Below are 15588 nucleotides of genomic sequence, written 5' to 3' on the forward strand. Positions count from 1 at the left end.
ACTGATAATGAAAATGTCTAGTTTGTGACCATGGAAATGAATGGCTGAGATAAGATAGAGGACAAGATCATTGAAGGAGAGAAATTAAAGGTATTGAGAAACCAGGTTATTAGAAATACCACCTATGGGTGTATTAAAATCTTTAAGAATTAAAACAGGAGAATATTGAAGAAATCAGTACATAAGGAATTAAAATTATCTAGTAATGAGATGTGGTGACCTAAGGGTCAATAGATGACAGCAACTATGAGAGGTGGTAGGAGATATAACCTAATAAAATAAAAGTCAAAGCTGGCAGATTTAGAGATGGCAGTGGAGTTCACCTATCCTGCTTTCAGGGCCAGTGGTATAAGGCATATGTGAGGGTAAAGGTCACCACTTGAATGCTGCAGGGAAAAGGTGTTCTCAGAGGGGAGCTGGGTTTCCATTAAAGCAAGGGTTGGCATAGCCAACAGGCCAGATCTGGCTTACCACTTGCTTTTATATGGTTCATGCACTAAGAATGGTTTTTATATTTTTAAATGATTGATAAAAAGTCAAAAGAATAATCTTGAAAATTATATGAAATTTTGGTTTCGGTATCTATAAATAAAGTTTTATTTGGAAATAGCTATGCTCATTCTTTTATCTGTTGTTGTGACTGCTCTTGTGCTATGGCTGGGTTGAGTTGTGACAGAAATCATATGTGGAGTTGTTGTTGCTTCACACTGCTACTCCATACACTGCAAATCACAGTGACATAGTTATTGCAATTTGACAGTGTTCCATGTGTATCAACATATCACAGATTTTCTTTACTGTTTATTGCCAGTGCATACCCATTGTGTCAAATTAAAAAAAGAAGAGAAAAGTGAACTTTGTTGTCATTTTGAGACACAGTGGAGTGTTGTTTTACCAAGTTAGATGGCAAAGCATTGTGTTTACTGTGCATTGACACTATAACTGTGTTATGAGAATATAATGTACTGATACTCAGGTGAAGTCATTGATGTTACCAGAGTAAACAGTCATAATATTCCCAACTCCAGAAAAGCAACAGTCAAAAAAATAGAAAGTTAAAAATAGATATCTCATGGCAGCAGAATTTTCTTTACAAAAGTTAAAATGGAATATGAGGCTGCAGCCTTACATAAGTTTTCACACACCTTATTTGTTAGCCAAGCAGGAAAAGCTGTTCACTGATGGTAAACGAAGCAGCAAAACAAATGTGTAAAAAGAGAAATACTCGCTTAAGACTATTGGTTTCAATGGAATACTACTCAGCCATAGAAAGAAGAAAGTTTTTCCCTTTGCTACAGCATGGGTGGACCTGGAGAACAATATGCTTAATGAAATAAACCAGAGAGAGGTAACATATAATTTTACTCATATATGGAATCTAATGAACAAACTAAACTAACAAACAGCATAGAGACAGACTCATAGATGGAAGAGCAGGCTGACAGCTCTGGTGGTAGGGGGATTAAGGGTTGAGGGGTCAAGCAAAAATGACCTGTGCACATGGACAGCAGTGTGGTAATTGCATTGGGGAGAGGGACATAAAGGGAGTAAATGGTAATGGGAAAAAATACAGTGAAAAAAGGTATAGTCAAGATTAAAAAACACAAATGTTTAAAAAAAGACTTAGCTTTTTGACAAGAACAGTTGCTCAAAGAATTGAGGCCACTGGGAGCAGCTTCAAGTTGATTAAAAAACAAGACAAACAATTTTGATTAATTTGTCCTGACTCTTGTTTATTTGAGAAGTCAATACTGACTTTAAAGTGACTAAAGAATTATCCTAATGTATAGTTTTCATGCAACAAGTACAGGCAAGAATATTTTTAAAGAAGTTGAGAAGACAATACAACTTGAAGTGGAGTGTGCTGAGATGTGTTACAAGTAATGGTAATTAAAAATATGTATGGTGCAGAAAAAGCCTTAGTTGGACAGACTAACAAAGCTTGTGAAAACAATGTGTTTAAAGGCTATGGTTATTTATTGTATATACACCAGCAGGAACTTGATGGAAAATATTTGAATCTATCATGTGATACTGAATTACAGTATCAGTAGTAAACATTATTCATTCTCATGGACTTCATCATCATCTCTAAAATTTTGTCAGAAATTGAAGCTAAACATCCCAATTATCTTAGCATACAGAAGTATGAAGACTTAGTGGTGATAATTTTTATTGTTTGGTTTTTTTTTTAAGTTAAGGACTGCTGTGGACTAAATTGTCCTTCGTCCCAATTTCTGTGCTGAAGTCCTAACCCCAGTATTACTGTATTTGGAGATAGGGCCAATAAGGAGCAAATTAAAGTTATATAAAGTCATAAGCATAGGGCTCTGATAAGATAGAATTAGTATCTTTAACCTGTGTGCACACAAGACAGAAGTATGTGAGCACACAGAAAGATACCAGCTGCCCAACAAACCAAGAAGAGAGGTCCTATCAGAAACCAAAAGGGCTGATCGCCTGCCCTTGAACTTCCAGCCTCTAGAACTGTGAGAAAATTAATGTCTATTATTTAAGTCACACAGCCCATGGTGTTTTGTATGGTATTATGAGCAGACTAAGACAAGAACCAAAACAAAGTTTTTTTTTGAAAGAGAGGAACCACTCTCAGCTGTCATTGAGTTTTTATTGAACACTGATTGACTTTGGAAATAAGTTTTTGCTCCAGACTTGATAATGTTCTCAGTAAATTCAACTTAAAGTTTAAAGGCAAAATCACAATATTATGTAAAACTTAAATGTAATAGTCATTTTGACAACTAATATTATTTGAATAACAAGTAATACCAAGCTGCTTTATAAAACACTTCCTGTGCTGTCAGAAATTAAAACAGGAAGCAAAATCTCCATTCCCATATAAATTTGCAGCAGATATATTTTCTGAGATCAAAGTGTGGAATTTATAGTCTATTTATGGTTCTAAACCTCATATAACCAGAGCTAGGGATCCTTTCTCATCCTTACAGGCTATTCTGTGTTTACACAGAATACATCATTCTGTGTTTCTTTTATGTGTTTTACATATTGAGATGCTTTAAACTTTATTGTGAAAAATATTTCTGATGGTTAAATAATAATTTTATAACTACTGGCCTATAGGTAAAGTTCTAGCCCCTTAACCAGTTTGGGTCTCTCCAGCCTTTCCTGCTAATCCTTACCACAAACTTGATACTCTAGCAACACAGAACTTGTATACAGTTTCTGAATGCCTTGCTTGTAATGCCTATCTGCCTGTAGTATTTTCTGTTTTCTTCTCCGCAACCTGTCTAACTGCTGCTCTTCATATTAGACTCGTTTCAGGAGTCATCATCTCCAGAAAGCCTCTTTTAGCCACCTCCTTCCCAGGCAGGGTTGGGTTAGGTGTCTTCTTTACATACTCAACAAATTGTGCTTATCTCCCTTATTCTTTGCAGTGTTTTGTGTGTGTTTTTTTTAATTGCTTTTCCTGTTTCATTTGCTAGAGTTTGAATTCTTTAAGAGTAAGAACTATGTTTTAGAATTAGATTTACATATCTACAGTGATTACTGTAGAGCCTGTATGGTAGACATGAATGTTTGTGTAGTAAATTAATTATCATCTACATCATCCTGCTGCATATTGCAGTCAATACGTAGCCTAAAATTAAATGTACTTATGTTATCTTTGTGTGAAAATTTGCTCTGCGTTACATGTATTTATTGGTCATTATGAACACAGACACTTGGGTTGAAATGTGAGTTTAATAAGAAAAACAGTATCATGTGCAGCTTTTATTGGGAAGTGGAACTTAAGTTTAATAGCTGTTCTGTATTTTGTACAACTCTGAAATGTGAAGCTTTTCCATGTAAACTCTTGCCAATGTTGACTGATGTGGATTAAAATAGCCGTATTTTAATCTATGACCAAATTAGGAATTAGAATATCTATCCAGTGGGGATTTGTAAATTATTGTAGTTTGTAGCATGACAGGTTTATATAAATAATTGCAGTGATTCCCACTGTTTTAAATTAAAATCTCAATTCAAATAGAGAAATGTAATGATACAAGTATGTGATTCTTTAGTATGTTTGCCTTTGATATCTTACTTTTTATCTTTTTTAAAGGATCATCAAAACTGACTTGATAAAAAGAAAATTGTATTAGTCTAAAATGTCTACTCATGGTCCCTCACTTCAGATTTGATGTGTACTTAAAATACCAGTAGCTAATAAACTAAATGTTCTTAGTGTGTGTTTATATTATATTTGCTTTCTAAAACATTCCTTCAGATTTTAATGAAAACATTTTAATAAAGTGAAGTCATTCCAGAATTTATTTAAAACAATTCTTTGTACATTGAACCTTTTACTATTTCGTAACTTTACGTTTCACTATATATTAAGTAATTCTCAAATGAATTTCTTTGTTTCATTGTGTTTCTCAAGAACATAAATGTAAAATAAGTAGTGTTATAATGCTTTAGTGACTTAAAATGAACTTTTCTTTTCATGCAGATAAAGACACAATAAATAAAATTAGAGATTTACGAATGAAAGCTGAAGATTATGAAGTAGTGAAGGTGATTGGTAGAGGTGCATTTGGAGAAGTTCAATTGGTAGGTTCTTTTAATGAGGTTAAAAAACAATAACTTTAATAATGAAAATTCACTTGTATTTTTAACATGTTATTTAGGAAAATATCATTTTTATAAAATTGTTGCTTTAAATTGCTCTAGAATCAGGGGTGTCCAGCCCACGGCCCACAGGCCATGCGGCCCAGGATGGCTATGAATGCGGCCCAACACTAAATCATAAATTTACTTAAAACATTCTGATATTTCTTTATGATTATGTGTCTCAGTGTATGTAATGTGTGGCCCAAGACAACTCTTCTTCTTCCAGTGTGGCCCAGAGATGCCAAAATGTTGGACACCCCCTGCTAAATATTCTGCCTAAGGATATGAAAGCTTAGGGTCAAACTCAGTAATGTAAAATATTTTCTTCATATGTTCATGGGTACAGAAAAGGTTTCAGATATTATGAGACACCTTTATTCTTAATATTAGACTTAAGTTTTATAAATAGGAGGCAGCATGCATATCAGGGTGGAGAAGGGAAGAGTGTACTGTAATATAGGAAATAAAGATGTTTTGTCTAACATCTTTCCTTCTGCTGATTAAAGCTTTGATATTTAATTGGGATAAATCAGTAGAGGAGAAGGAAAAATAGCTTAGAACAATAATGTTAAATTTAACAAGTGTTTTAATTAAATGGTTTTAGGAAACTGGGAGCTTTAAATTTAAATGTTAATGCAAAAATTTGTTGTTTCCCATTTTCAATTTTAAAGGTAAGGCATAAATCCACCAGGAAGGTATATGCTATGAAGCTTCTCAGCAAATTTGAAATGATTAAGAGATCTGATTCTGCTTTTTTCTGGGAAGAAAGGGACATCATGGCTTTTGCTAACAGTCCTTGGGTTGTTCAGGTATGATATTTCTTTTGTTTCATTTTTTCTATACTAGTTTGTAACTAAACATATCTGAGAAGCTTAGTTTGTTTTTCAGAAGAGTAATAGAGAATTCATTGACAATTAAAGAATTGTCTGCTATACCATTATTTTTAAAATCATAAAGTTTAGTTTTATTGACTTGTCTCCAGGAGGAAAGGCCAAAACAAAATAATTATGTTTCTATAGAATTTAAATATTAGAAATTTTACATATTATTATTTTATTTGAGAGAAGTCATATTTTTATACTCTAAGATACTTGTGTTGAGTATTGAAATTTAAGCTTATTTTCCAAATATGAGGTCTTATTTTATTTATTTAACTGTCTGTTCATCTATTTGTCCTTCTCATTTTGTGGAGAGGAAGGGATGGGAAGAATGAGGGGGAAAATAAATTAAGCTAGGCCTCCAAATAATACTGTTTTAGCTTTAGGCTTTTTTGTGGAAAGAATAATGAGTAGTTAGTTGTATGTCCTAGTCTTGGCTGGGGCAGTCTATGAAGCTATGGCCAACTTATTTACATCTGGGCCTCGATTTCCTTGCTTAAAAATGTGAAAGTTGGCTTTGATTGGTTATTTTAAACTGTGGAGATAACCCAGGTGAAGTCATAAAGGACAGGCAAGAATTTTGGGTGGGTTATAATTCTGGGTTTTCTGTTTCTGCCTCAAGTAGAGCAGCAGGTCATTGTTTTTTATCTGCCTTACATATTGAGATCCTTGTGTAAGATTTCATAAGGGGGAAGTAAAGTTTCTGGTTTTAAAAAAGAAAAACTATTGGGCTAGACCATTTCTAAATTCCTAACATGTATTTTTTGATTGATTGATTGATTGATATTATATAATGAGGCATATTGTAACTTAGCATACTAGTACTTGGGATAAAAAGGATATGGAAAATGTTTAAGATTTACATAATGAAACTTTTATACTTGATTGTCTGCTCTGTTTTTATTAGCTGTCTATATCATGGTTTCCTGGGCTCGGTTTTATGTGACATTTTAGGCAAGATAATGGCTTTGGTTTTGCGGGCTATTCTGTGCATTTTAGGATTTTTTATCAGCATCCTGGTTTCTACCCAGGTAATGCCAGTAGTAGCCTCCCCCGCCCCACTCCCACATATTAGTTCTAATAACCAAAAAATGTGTCCTGATAGTATTGATTGTCCCCTTGGGTTGGGGAATAGGGAGAGACCATTATAATCTCTGGTTTGGAACCACTGATAGAGAAAAAGCCGAGTGTTCTGTAGAGAGTTAAGACATAATATAATTGTTACTTTTTGGGTTAAATTTATAATTTATGTACTCAAAGCTTTACTTTCCTTGATACATTGTCTAAATAAGCTGCCACCCATATGAACAATGTTTAACTATGGTGCCCAGTTGTATATCTGGGATAGCCATGACAAACCATTTAGTTTCTTAGCTTTCCCAAAATATATTTTTAATTAAAATAATTAAACCTGTAAAGTCATTAAACACTTGAAAAAGGAAACATAAAAAGAAAGATTCTTAAAACGTAAGTGTCTAGGTAAATTAGGTATATTTTCCCTAAGGTTTATTTTATTAATTTTACTTGTATTCTAGTCTCTGTTTACTTAAAATGTTTTGGGTTTTTTTTGTAAAATTGCTCTCTCTCACTCTCTTTTTTTTTCCCCACTTCACCCCTGGTTACATAACAAATATATTTATGCATGGTGTTCTTGCCAATTTCATTCCTATCAATGGACTTTACTCTTCCTGCTTTGCCTCGAGCTGCTGCCCTCTTCTTGTTTCTTTGTCAGTTATTAGTGCTCCTCCTATTGACTATCATTTATTGAGCATCTATTTTACTAAGTGCTTTCTATATTCGCTAATTTTTTAAAACAACTCTGAAAGGCAGTTAATACCTACTAGGTACACCCCAATTTATAGATTAATTTATGCTTTATTTACTAGACATTTATTAAGCATTTGCTGATTGCCAGACATTCATTTGATGACTGAGCAGCAGATATAAAAGTCAAACAAGATATAGTCCCTTACATTCTTCTAAGAGAGATTATAGTGACAGAGACTCAGGGAGGTTAAGTAAATTGCCCAGTCATACAGTTAATAAGAGACAATTGAGAATGTAGCCCAGTTTATCAGACTTCTTGAGAATTGCGGTGTTGATACAAATTAAAGTAGTAAACCCCACTAAAGCACAAGTTAAAATAGAGCCAAAGTATTTCTTTGTTTACGAGACTTGTAGGAAACTATTATAATTTTTAATTCTCAGTATAAAACTTAAATTAAGATAGAAACATATAGAGAAAAAGTCTTCATCTAAATCCTTGGAAACTGTTAACAGTTCCTTTCCATATGCAAGGGACTTTGTGATGTTTATGTTTGTGTTTGTTTTTATTGTTTGTGCAATTTGACTATTTTAATTAAACCTTTCATTACTATTTTTGCCAACTTTTAAATGAAATAATTTTGCCTGATCTTAATTATTTTTTATATTTGTATAGCTTTTTTATGCATTCCAAGATGATCGTTATCTCTACATGGTGATGGAATACATGCCTGGTGGAGATCTTGTAAACTTAATGAGCAACTATGATGTGCCTGAAAAATGGGCACGATTCTATACTGCAGAAGTAGTTCTTGCATTGGACGCAATCCATTCCATGGGTTTTATTCATAGGTAAAGATAAAAATGCTTTAAATTTTCTCCTTGGTTGATGAGAGAAGCTGAAAATACTTAAATGTTATTCAATTATCATTTCCCACTCTAAATTCACCTCTTCTCCTCTTATATGACATGGGTGGTATTTCAGAACTTAAAACTTTGAAATTTGTAGTTTTAACGTTTCAGCTTAATGTTAATGTATGTGTGCTTTTTACTATCCCTTAAAATCTGATTATGTAGCTTTTATTTGGTGTTCTGTAAAGCAAAAGTTGTAAGCTGGTTTTCTGAGGTATGTGCCAGAATGTTAGTTTTCATTTTTTACTATACAAATTAATTTGCTTTTAATTAGTGAATATATCATATTGTTAGAATAATAATTTTATTTGTTCTGCAAACAGTACTTGAATCCACTGTGCAGTTCCTATGCTGAGTTCCAAGGATACAAAAGTGACTTAGACCTTGTCCTGGAAATATTTATGCACTTATGTTGAGAAGTGTGTTTGTTTCAATTACTTTTTATTTCTAAGTGTTAGATTTTTTATGATTATTCTCTCTCAAATGATTTGACACCCCCCTCCACCCACCCAGAAGAAACACACTCTACTTAAAAGAAAGGGGAATATTATTTGTCGCCTTCTGAGGCATTAACATACAAAGAATTTTCCCTGATGAAGTTAAATGTCTACAGGTGAATAGAGAGCACACACAAGTCAGAAGTTCCTTATATATATTGAGTGAGGAAATAGCCTAAAATAAGTGCTTCGTATAATTTTATCAGTGTCTGATCTATTTCAGAAATACTCTCTTTTTCCCCCTCAGAGATGTGAAGCCTGATAACATGCTGCTGGATAAAGCTGGACATTTGAAGTTAGCTGATTTTGGTACTTGTATGAAGATGAATAAGGTTAAATAATTACATTTTAATAGATTTTTTTGCTAGTTCAAGACATACGCTTTTTCAAAAATGTCATAAAAATTCACTAATTATAGCTGGACTTGTACAGAATTGATATGACTTGTCTCATTTGTTGAAACAGATGTTACCGTTTCAATGTTGTATTAGTAACTTGTGATTTCTCCTCTCTAGGGTAAGTGTAGATTGCTAGATTTACTAAATCCTTTATAATAAATGTAATATACTACTGATAACTAGAAATGGAAATAGTCCCTAAAGACTAGTGTCAATGTTAAAATTAGAATTTCATAACTATTAGATTTCAATAATGTATATATTTTTAATTAGCCTTCTAGTAAATATCTTACTATTTAGTGAATCAATCGTAAAATATACCCATTCTCACTGTTTATATTATCAATAATGTATATAGCTGAAGTAGCAAGTATGCTGCTTTTTCAGTTGAAACAGTTTATATTCTTTGGAAATTATCACAGAACAATATTCAGGAAGTTGTATTTATTGTTTTAAAAGGAAATTACTGGTTAGAAGGAAACACTACTTGAGAACTTTTTTGTGAACATTATAATTTTATTGCATTAATACCAGCTAAAATAAATAATAGTTACGTATAGTTTTTTTGATGATTAAAATATATATTAGATAGATACTCAGTATGCTTACCACCATCATGCCCTTTTCCCATGCTTCCCCTAATGTATTTGTATAGTTGACTCTTATGTGTGTTCTTCAGTTTTAAGCATTGTTGAATTAAATGGCTATTTTAGTAAAGATAATGAAATCAGAATTTCTATATTAATATTATCAAATGTTTCATCCTATGAGCCCCTCAATCTTACTGCATTAGTTGCTGTTAAGATGAGAACATTATATTAGCCCAGCTGGGTATAATAAATGTTGGCAGTGTGTCTAGTATTATTACAAGATGATAATCACTTGTGTATACACATATATTTGAATATACTCTGTGTATAATATGTATATATGATTAGCTATTTGTTCATTTTTGTTAACTTTGCCTTACATTTTGATATAGTTTTGTAGCTCAAAGATTTAGAGTTCTACAGATTATATGCCATTTTAAATAATTGAGACTTTGTATCCTAATCCAAATTTGACCTGCATTTCTTTTTAGGAAGGTATGGTACGATGTGATACAGCAGTTGGGACACCTGATTATATTTCCCCTGAAGTATTAAAATCTCAAGGTGGTGATGGTTATTATGGACGAGAATGTGACTGGTGGTCAGTTGGCGTATTTTTATATGAAATGCTTGTAGGTGAGTAAAGAGAATTCTGTGTACTTCTAAAATAATTGTTTACTTCCAAACTTACAGCTTAGTTTCTTCTATTAAAATAAGATATTAGAAAGTATTGATTTTGTGTATAGGAAACAAATTAATCCAAACCCCTGCTTTGTGTGTTTTCAAAAGCTATTTAGAAGATTAAAGCAACTTTTTAATGTGTATTTCTTTTTACATATTAAGCATGTGTTTTTAGTGTGTGTGTGTGTATAAACTTAGTAATCTTTAAACAGGTAACACTGACTCTTCCTTTGAAACTGATTTTTTTTAATGTATCTTATTGTGCTTTTGTTTTTCTTGTCATTTTTTTCAGGTGATACACCTTTTTATGCAGATTCTCTGGTTGGAACTTACAGTAAGATTATGAACCATAAAAATTCACTTACCTTCCCTGATGATAATGACATATCAAAAGAAGCAAAAAATCTTATTTGTGCCTTCCTTACTGATAGGTAAATAATCTTAACATTGAATTTACTTAAATTTATCTTAAAGAAATTCTCATTTTGCTGCTCAGTTTTTGAGTGCCTGTGTTTACAGTATTGAAATAAAAATGTTGCCATTCTCAAACACATTCATTACAGTGAAACCTAATATAATCTTATGATTTTCTGCATGCCTTTTTTGGATCTCAATTTACTTGCTTTACCTAAGAAACTGAGATACAATATATCTTTTCTGACAGACTGGATGATTCTTTTTATTTTCTTGTTAAGTATTTAACTTTTTTAAAAAAGATTTTATTTATTTATTTTTAGAGAGGGGAGGGAGGGAGAGAGAGAAAAATATCAATATTTTGATATTGATGCAGTTGCTGGGGGGCATGGCCTGCAACCCAGGCATGTGCCCTGACTGGGAATTGAACCTGGGATGCTTTGGTTCACAGCCCATGCTCAATCCACTGATCAACGCCAGCCAGGGCTAATATTTAACTTGATGTAGTATAAAATGGTGGTATATATTATTGAGTCTGAGATTTTTTCTACCACGTTTACATCTCTGAAATTTTACAAGCAATGGCGTGTGTTAAGTTCATTGGGAAAAATTTTTTCCTAATGGTAGAACAGTGATGGTGCATCTTCCAATTGAAGTCATTTAAGGTAACACTGTATTGTATAATTGAAATTTGCTGAAAAAGTAGAACTTAATTAAGTTCTCATACAAACAAAAAAGGGTATGTGAGGTGATGGATGTGTTAGTTAACTCACTGGGGAAATCCTATCACAATGTGTACATGTATCAGATCTTCATGTTGTACACTTTAAATATCTTAAAATTTTATCAATATACCTCAGTAGAGGTGGAAAACTGATTTAATTATGTGTGGTATATTTTGTTGAAATTAAGTAAATAGTGCAAAGATATAAAAAAGATATTTCTTACCTCCTTCCTTCTAGAGATAATCATCGTATAAATGTACATGTGTGCATGTGTTTTAGAAACTAAAGTAGCATATTATGCATACCCCTGTAGTTTAATTTTTTAATTTAAACATCAGCCAAATGACTTAGAACTAAGATTTCACTTAACATTATGATTGTATATAGTTCATTTAAATACTAGGGAAGCCTAGTATTTTTAAATTTGTTTTGATTTCAGATTTACACTAATTATTTAAATTATCCTTCTTAAGTATGTACCTTAGAACCTGCAATTGATAGTTTTTCACATTTTTACTTGTTAATGTGTTATGTAGATATAGGTGCTGTGCCATGTTAGGTGCTAGGAATATAGAAATGAATGAGATACACACCTGCTGTTCTCTACTACCTCATTGTCCTTTGGGGGAAAAGACAAGCAAAGGAGGCACTTACTGTATAGGGAGATATATACTCCAAATTAAGTAGTGTGTGCCCTAGAATCATGGGTAGGTTCCCCCATCCAGTCTGGGAGAGTCAGTGAGAACTTTTTATTTCTCTTTTATTGAATTTATTGGGGTGACATTGGTTAATGAAATGATATGTTTCAGGTATATAATTCCATCATATGTATATTGTATACAATACATCATATCTATATTGTATTGTGCATTCTTCACCCCAAGTCTTTTTCCATCACCATTTATCCCTTCTATACCCTCTTCTAACTCCCCTACCCCCCTTTTCCCCTGGTAATCACCATACCGTTGTCTGTGTCTTTGTTTTTTTTCTTGCTTAATCCCTCAACTTTTCACCCAGCCCCACAACTCCCCATTCCCTCTGTCAGCTCTCAGTCTGTTCTCTATTTACAAGCCCATTTCTCTTTTGTTTGGTAGTTTATTTTGTTCATTAAATTCTACATATGAGCGAAATCATATGGTACTTGTCTTTTTCTGTCTTATTTCACTTAATGTAATATTCTTCAGGCTGTTATAAAGAGTAAGATTTCTTTTTTACAGCCGAGTAGTAGTCAATTAAATATGGTAAATGTACCACAACTTTTTTATCCACTCATGTACTGATAGACTCTAGGGCTGCTTCCAAATCTTGGCTATTGTAAATAACACTGCAGTGACATAGAGGTGCATATATTTTTTCAAATTAGTGTTTCAGATTTCTTTGGATGTATTCCCAGAAGTGGAACCACTGGGTCATAAGTCAGTTCTGTAGTGAATAGTTCTTTGAAAAGTATCACATATCTAAAGCAATTTAGCTTTTAACTCTTGAAAAAAAATTGGAATTTGGGTTTTCTTGTTGCTGATAAGCACTCTACTGGAGAACAGAAGTTACTGAGTTCCTCTCTCAAAATCAGCTAAAGGCACATCTTTAAATGTATTCACTCAAGAGGCCAGGAACCAGTAACTTGTCCCAATAAAAAACATCAGTTTTGTAGTAATGTCAAGAATTAGTTATTGGTTTTTGATTGGTCAGAAATATTTAATAGATTATAAAATGGAAATTTTTAATTTAAAATGCCTTTCTGACTTTTTATTAGCTTCTGGTGTGAAGTAAAGTTGTTGGTTGCAAAAAAATGTATAACTTCCACTATTTTAAAAACCTGAGAAAATTTACTCTTTTATTCATTATGCTTATGAACCAGGATGAGTGATTCATCTGGATTAATATCAACAGAAAGTCATGGAGTATCAACAAATCTGTGTTTTCTTATATACTTTTTCTTTAAAAATTCTTAAATATTCTTAGCCTTTAACTTATTTTTTTGAGCTGAAAATTATGCTGACAATGAATATAGACCTATGTTTATTCTGTACAGATTTAACATTGTGCCCACAAATAAATGTGAACAGATTATAATAATATTTTAAATGATTAATAACTTTTCTCCTTTCTTCTCTATTCAGAGAGGTAAGATTAGGGCGAAATGGTGTAGAAGAAATCAAACGACATCTCTTCTTCAAAAATGATCAGTGGGCTTGGGAAACACTTCGAGACAGTAAGTTATTTTTTCTTGCATATTAAGAGAGAATATTTGAAAGTAGTGGTGGTAGTCTGTTCAAACTCCCTTGCTAATATATGTGTGTGTCTGATGAAAATCTAAGGTACATGGGTATTGTCCTAACTTAGAGAATATTTGATAATATTGTGAAAATTATATATATATATGCTACTTCTCTCGAGTCTCTCAAGATAGATGAAATTTTATACACATGTTATTGAATTGGGTTCATCAGTTATAATTTGATATTTGATTTTAGTTGCTCTTTGTTTTCCGTTGGTTTCTTTTCCTTTTTTAATTGATTATGCTATTACAGTTGTCCCAATTTTTCCCCCTTTGTCCCCCTCTATCCAGCAACCCCTATACCCTCCAGTTATCCCCCTCCTTTGTTCATGTCCATGGGTCATGCATATAATTTCTTTGGCAACTCCATTTCCTATACTTGCTCTTAATGTGTCCCTGCCTCTTCTGTAACTAACAATTTGTACTTTGTAATCCCTTCAATTTTTTTATCTGGTTATCCCCACACCCCACTCTGGTCACCATCCCAGTCTTCTCCATAACTATGAATTCATTTCTGTTCTGCTTGTTTGCTTAGTATGTTTTTTAGATTCAGTTGTCGATAGTGATATATTTATTGCCATTTTAATATTCATAGTTTTGATCTTCCTCTTTTTCTTAAATAAGTCCTTTCAATATTTTATATAATAATGGCTTGGTGATGATGACCTCTTTTAGCTTAACCTTGTCTGGGAAGCACTTTATCTACCCTTGGATTCTAAATGATAGCGTTGCTGGATACAGTAATCTAATCTAGATTGTAGATCCTTGTTTTTCATCACATTGAATACTTTTGCCAGTCCCTACTAGCCTACATAGTTTCTTTCGAGAAATCAGCTGACAGTCTTAAGGGAACTCCTTTATAGGTAACCATCTGCTTTTTCTCTTGCTGCTTTTAAGATTATCTCTTTATCTTTAACCTTTGGCATTAAATATGTGTCATGGTGTGGTCCCCAAACCAGAACCCATCTTGTTTGGGATTCTCTGAGCTCCCTGGACTTGTTTGCCTAATCCTTCACCACTGGCACCCCTATGATGTGAATGTTGGAACATTTTGGAAATTGTCCCAGAGGTTCCTTACACTATCCTCAATTTTTTGCTGTACTGACTGGTTATCTTTTTGTTCCTTAATTCCAAAACATTTATTTGATTCTTCACTTCATCCACTCCACTTTTGATTCCCTGTAAAATGTTCTTTATTTCAATTAGCATATCCTTCATTTCTGCCTGGGTCTTTTTATCCTGTTGAAGTACCCACAGAGTTCCTTGATCATCCTTGTAACTAGTGTTTTGAACTCTGCATCTGATAGATTGCTTATCTCCAGTTTGGTTAGTTCTTTTTCTGAAATTTTGTTCTGTTCTTTAATTTGGGCCATATATCTTTGTCTCCTCATTTTGGCAGCCTCCCTGTGTTTGTTTCTATGTATTAGGTAGAGCTGCTTTGATTCAGTGTCTTGGTAGTGTGGCTTAATGTAGGTGTCCTATAGGGTCCAGTGGTACCACCTCCCCTATCACCCAAGCTGGGTAATTGAGGTGTGCCCTCTGTGTGAGTTGAGTACTCCCTCCTCTTGTAGATGAGTCTTGATTGTTATAAGCAGGTCAATGTGAAGGATTTGCCCAGTTTAGATAGCTGGTAAGACTGGCTGTGTCCCCTGGCCAACAGCCACCTGACTCTGTGGCTTGTGGAGGTGACTGGAAGATGCTCCAGTGTGGTCTGTAACTGTCCTCTGCTATCACAGGCTCTGGGGTTCCCTGGGTGATGCCGTCCAAGGTCAGCCTCCACCTTTCTTCTGTCTGTGGCCCCTTGGCTAAGCTTAAG

The 15588-nt window shown here is 33.3% G+C and overlaps 1 protein-coding gene across 2 annotated transcripts in view; it reads left to right on the plus strand.

The window, feature by feature from the left end:
- Positions 1 to 15588, plus strand: part of ROCK1 (Rho associated coiled-coil containing protein kinase 1) — a 158547-nt gene that overhangs the window by 47406 nt on the left and 95553 nt on the right. For both annotated transcript variants that reach the window (XM_028524517.2, XM_036009232.1), the window contains exons 3-9: positions 4475 to 4575; positions 5307 to 5444; positions 7954 to 8129; positions 8934 to 9018; positions 10166 to 10310; positions 10648 to 10786; positions 13615 to 13706. In XM_028524517.2, the coding sequence (XP_028380318.1) occupies positions 4475 to 4575; positions 5307 to 5444; positions 7954 to 8129; positions 8934 to 9018; positions 10166 to 10310; positions 10648 to 10786; positions 13615 to 13706 (876 nt within the window). The remainder of the gene's footprint in view (positions 1 to 4474; positions 4576 to 5306; positions 5445 to 7953; positions 8130 to 8933; positions 9019 to 10165; positions 10311 to 10647; positions 10787 to 13614; positions 13707 to 15588) is intronic.

The sequence above is a fragment of the Phyllostomus discolor genome, chromosome 9 (genome assembly GCF_004126475.2).
Source record: "Phyllostomus discolor isolate MPI-MPIP mPhyDis1 chromosome 9, mPhyDis1.pri.v3, whole genome shotgun sequence".
NCBI lineage: Eukaryota > Metazoa > Chordata > Mammalia > Chiroptera > Phyllostomidae > Phyllostomus > Phyllostomus discolor.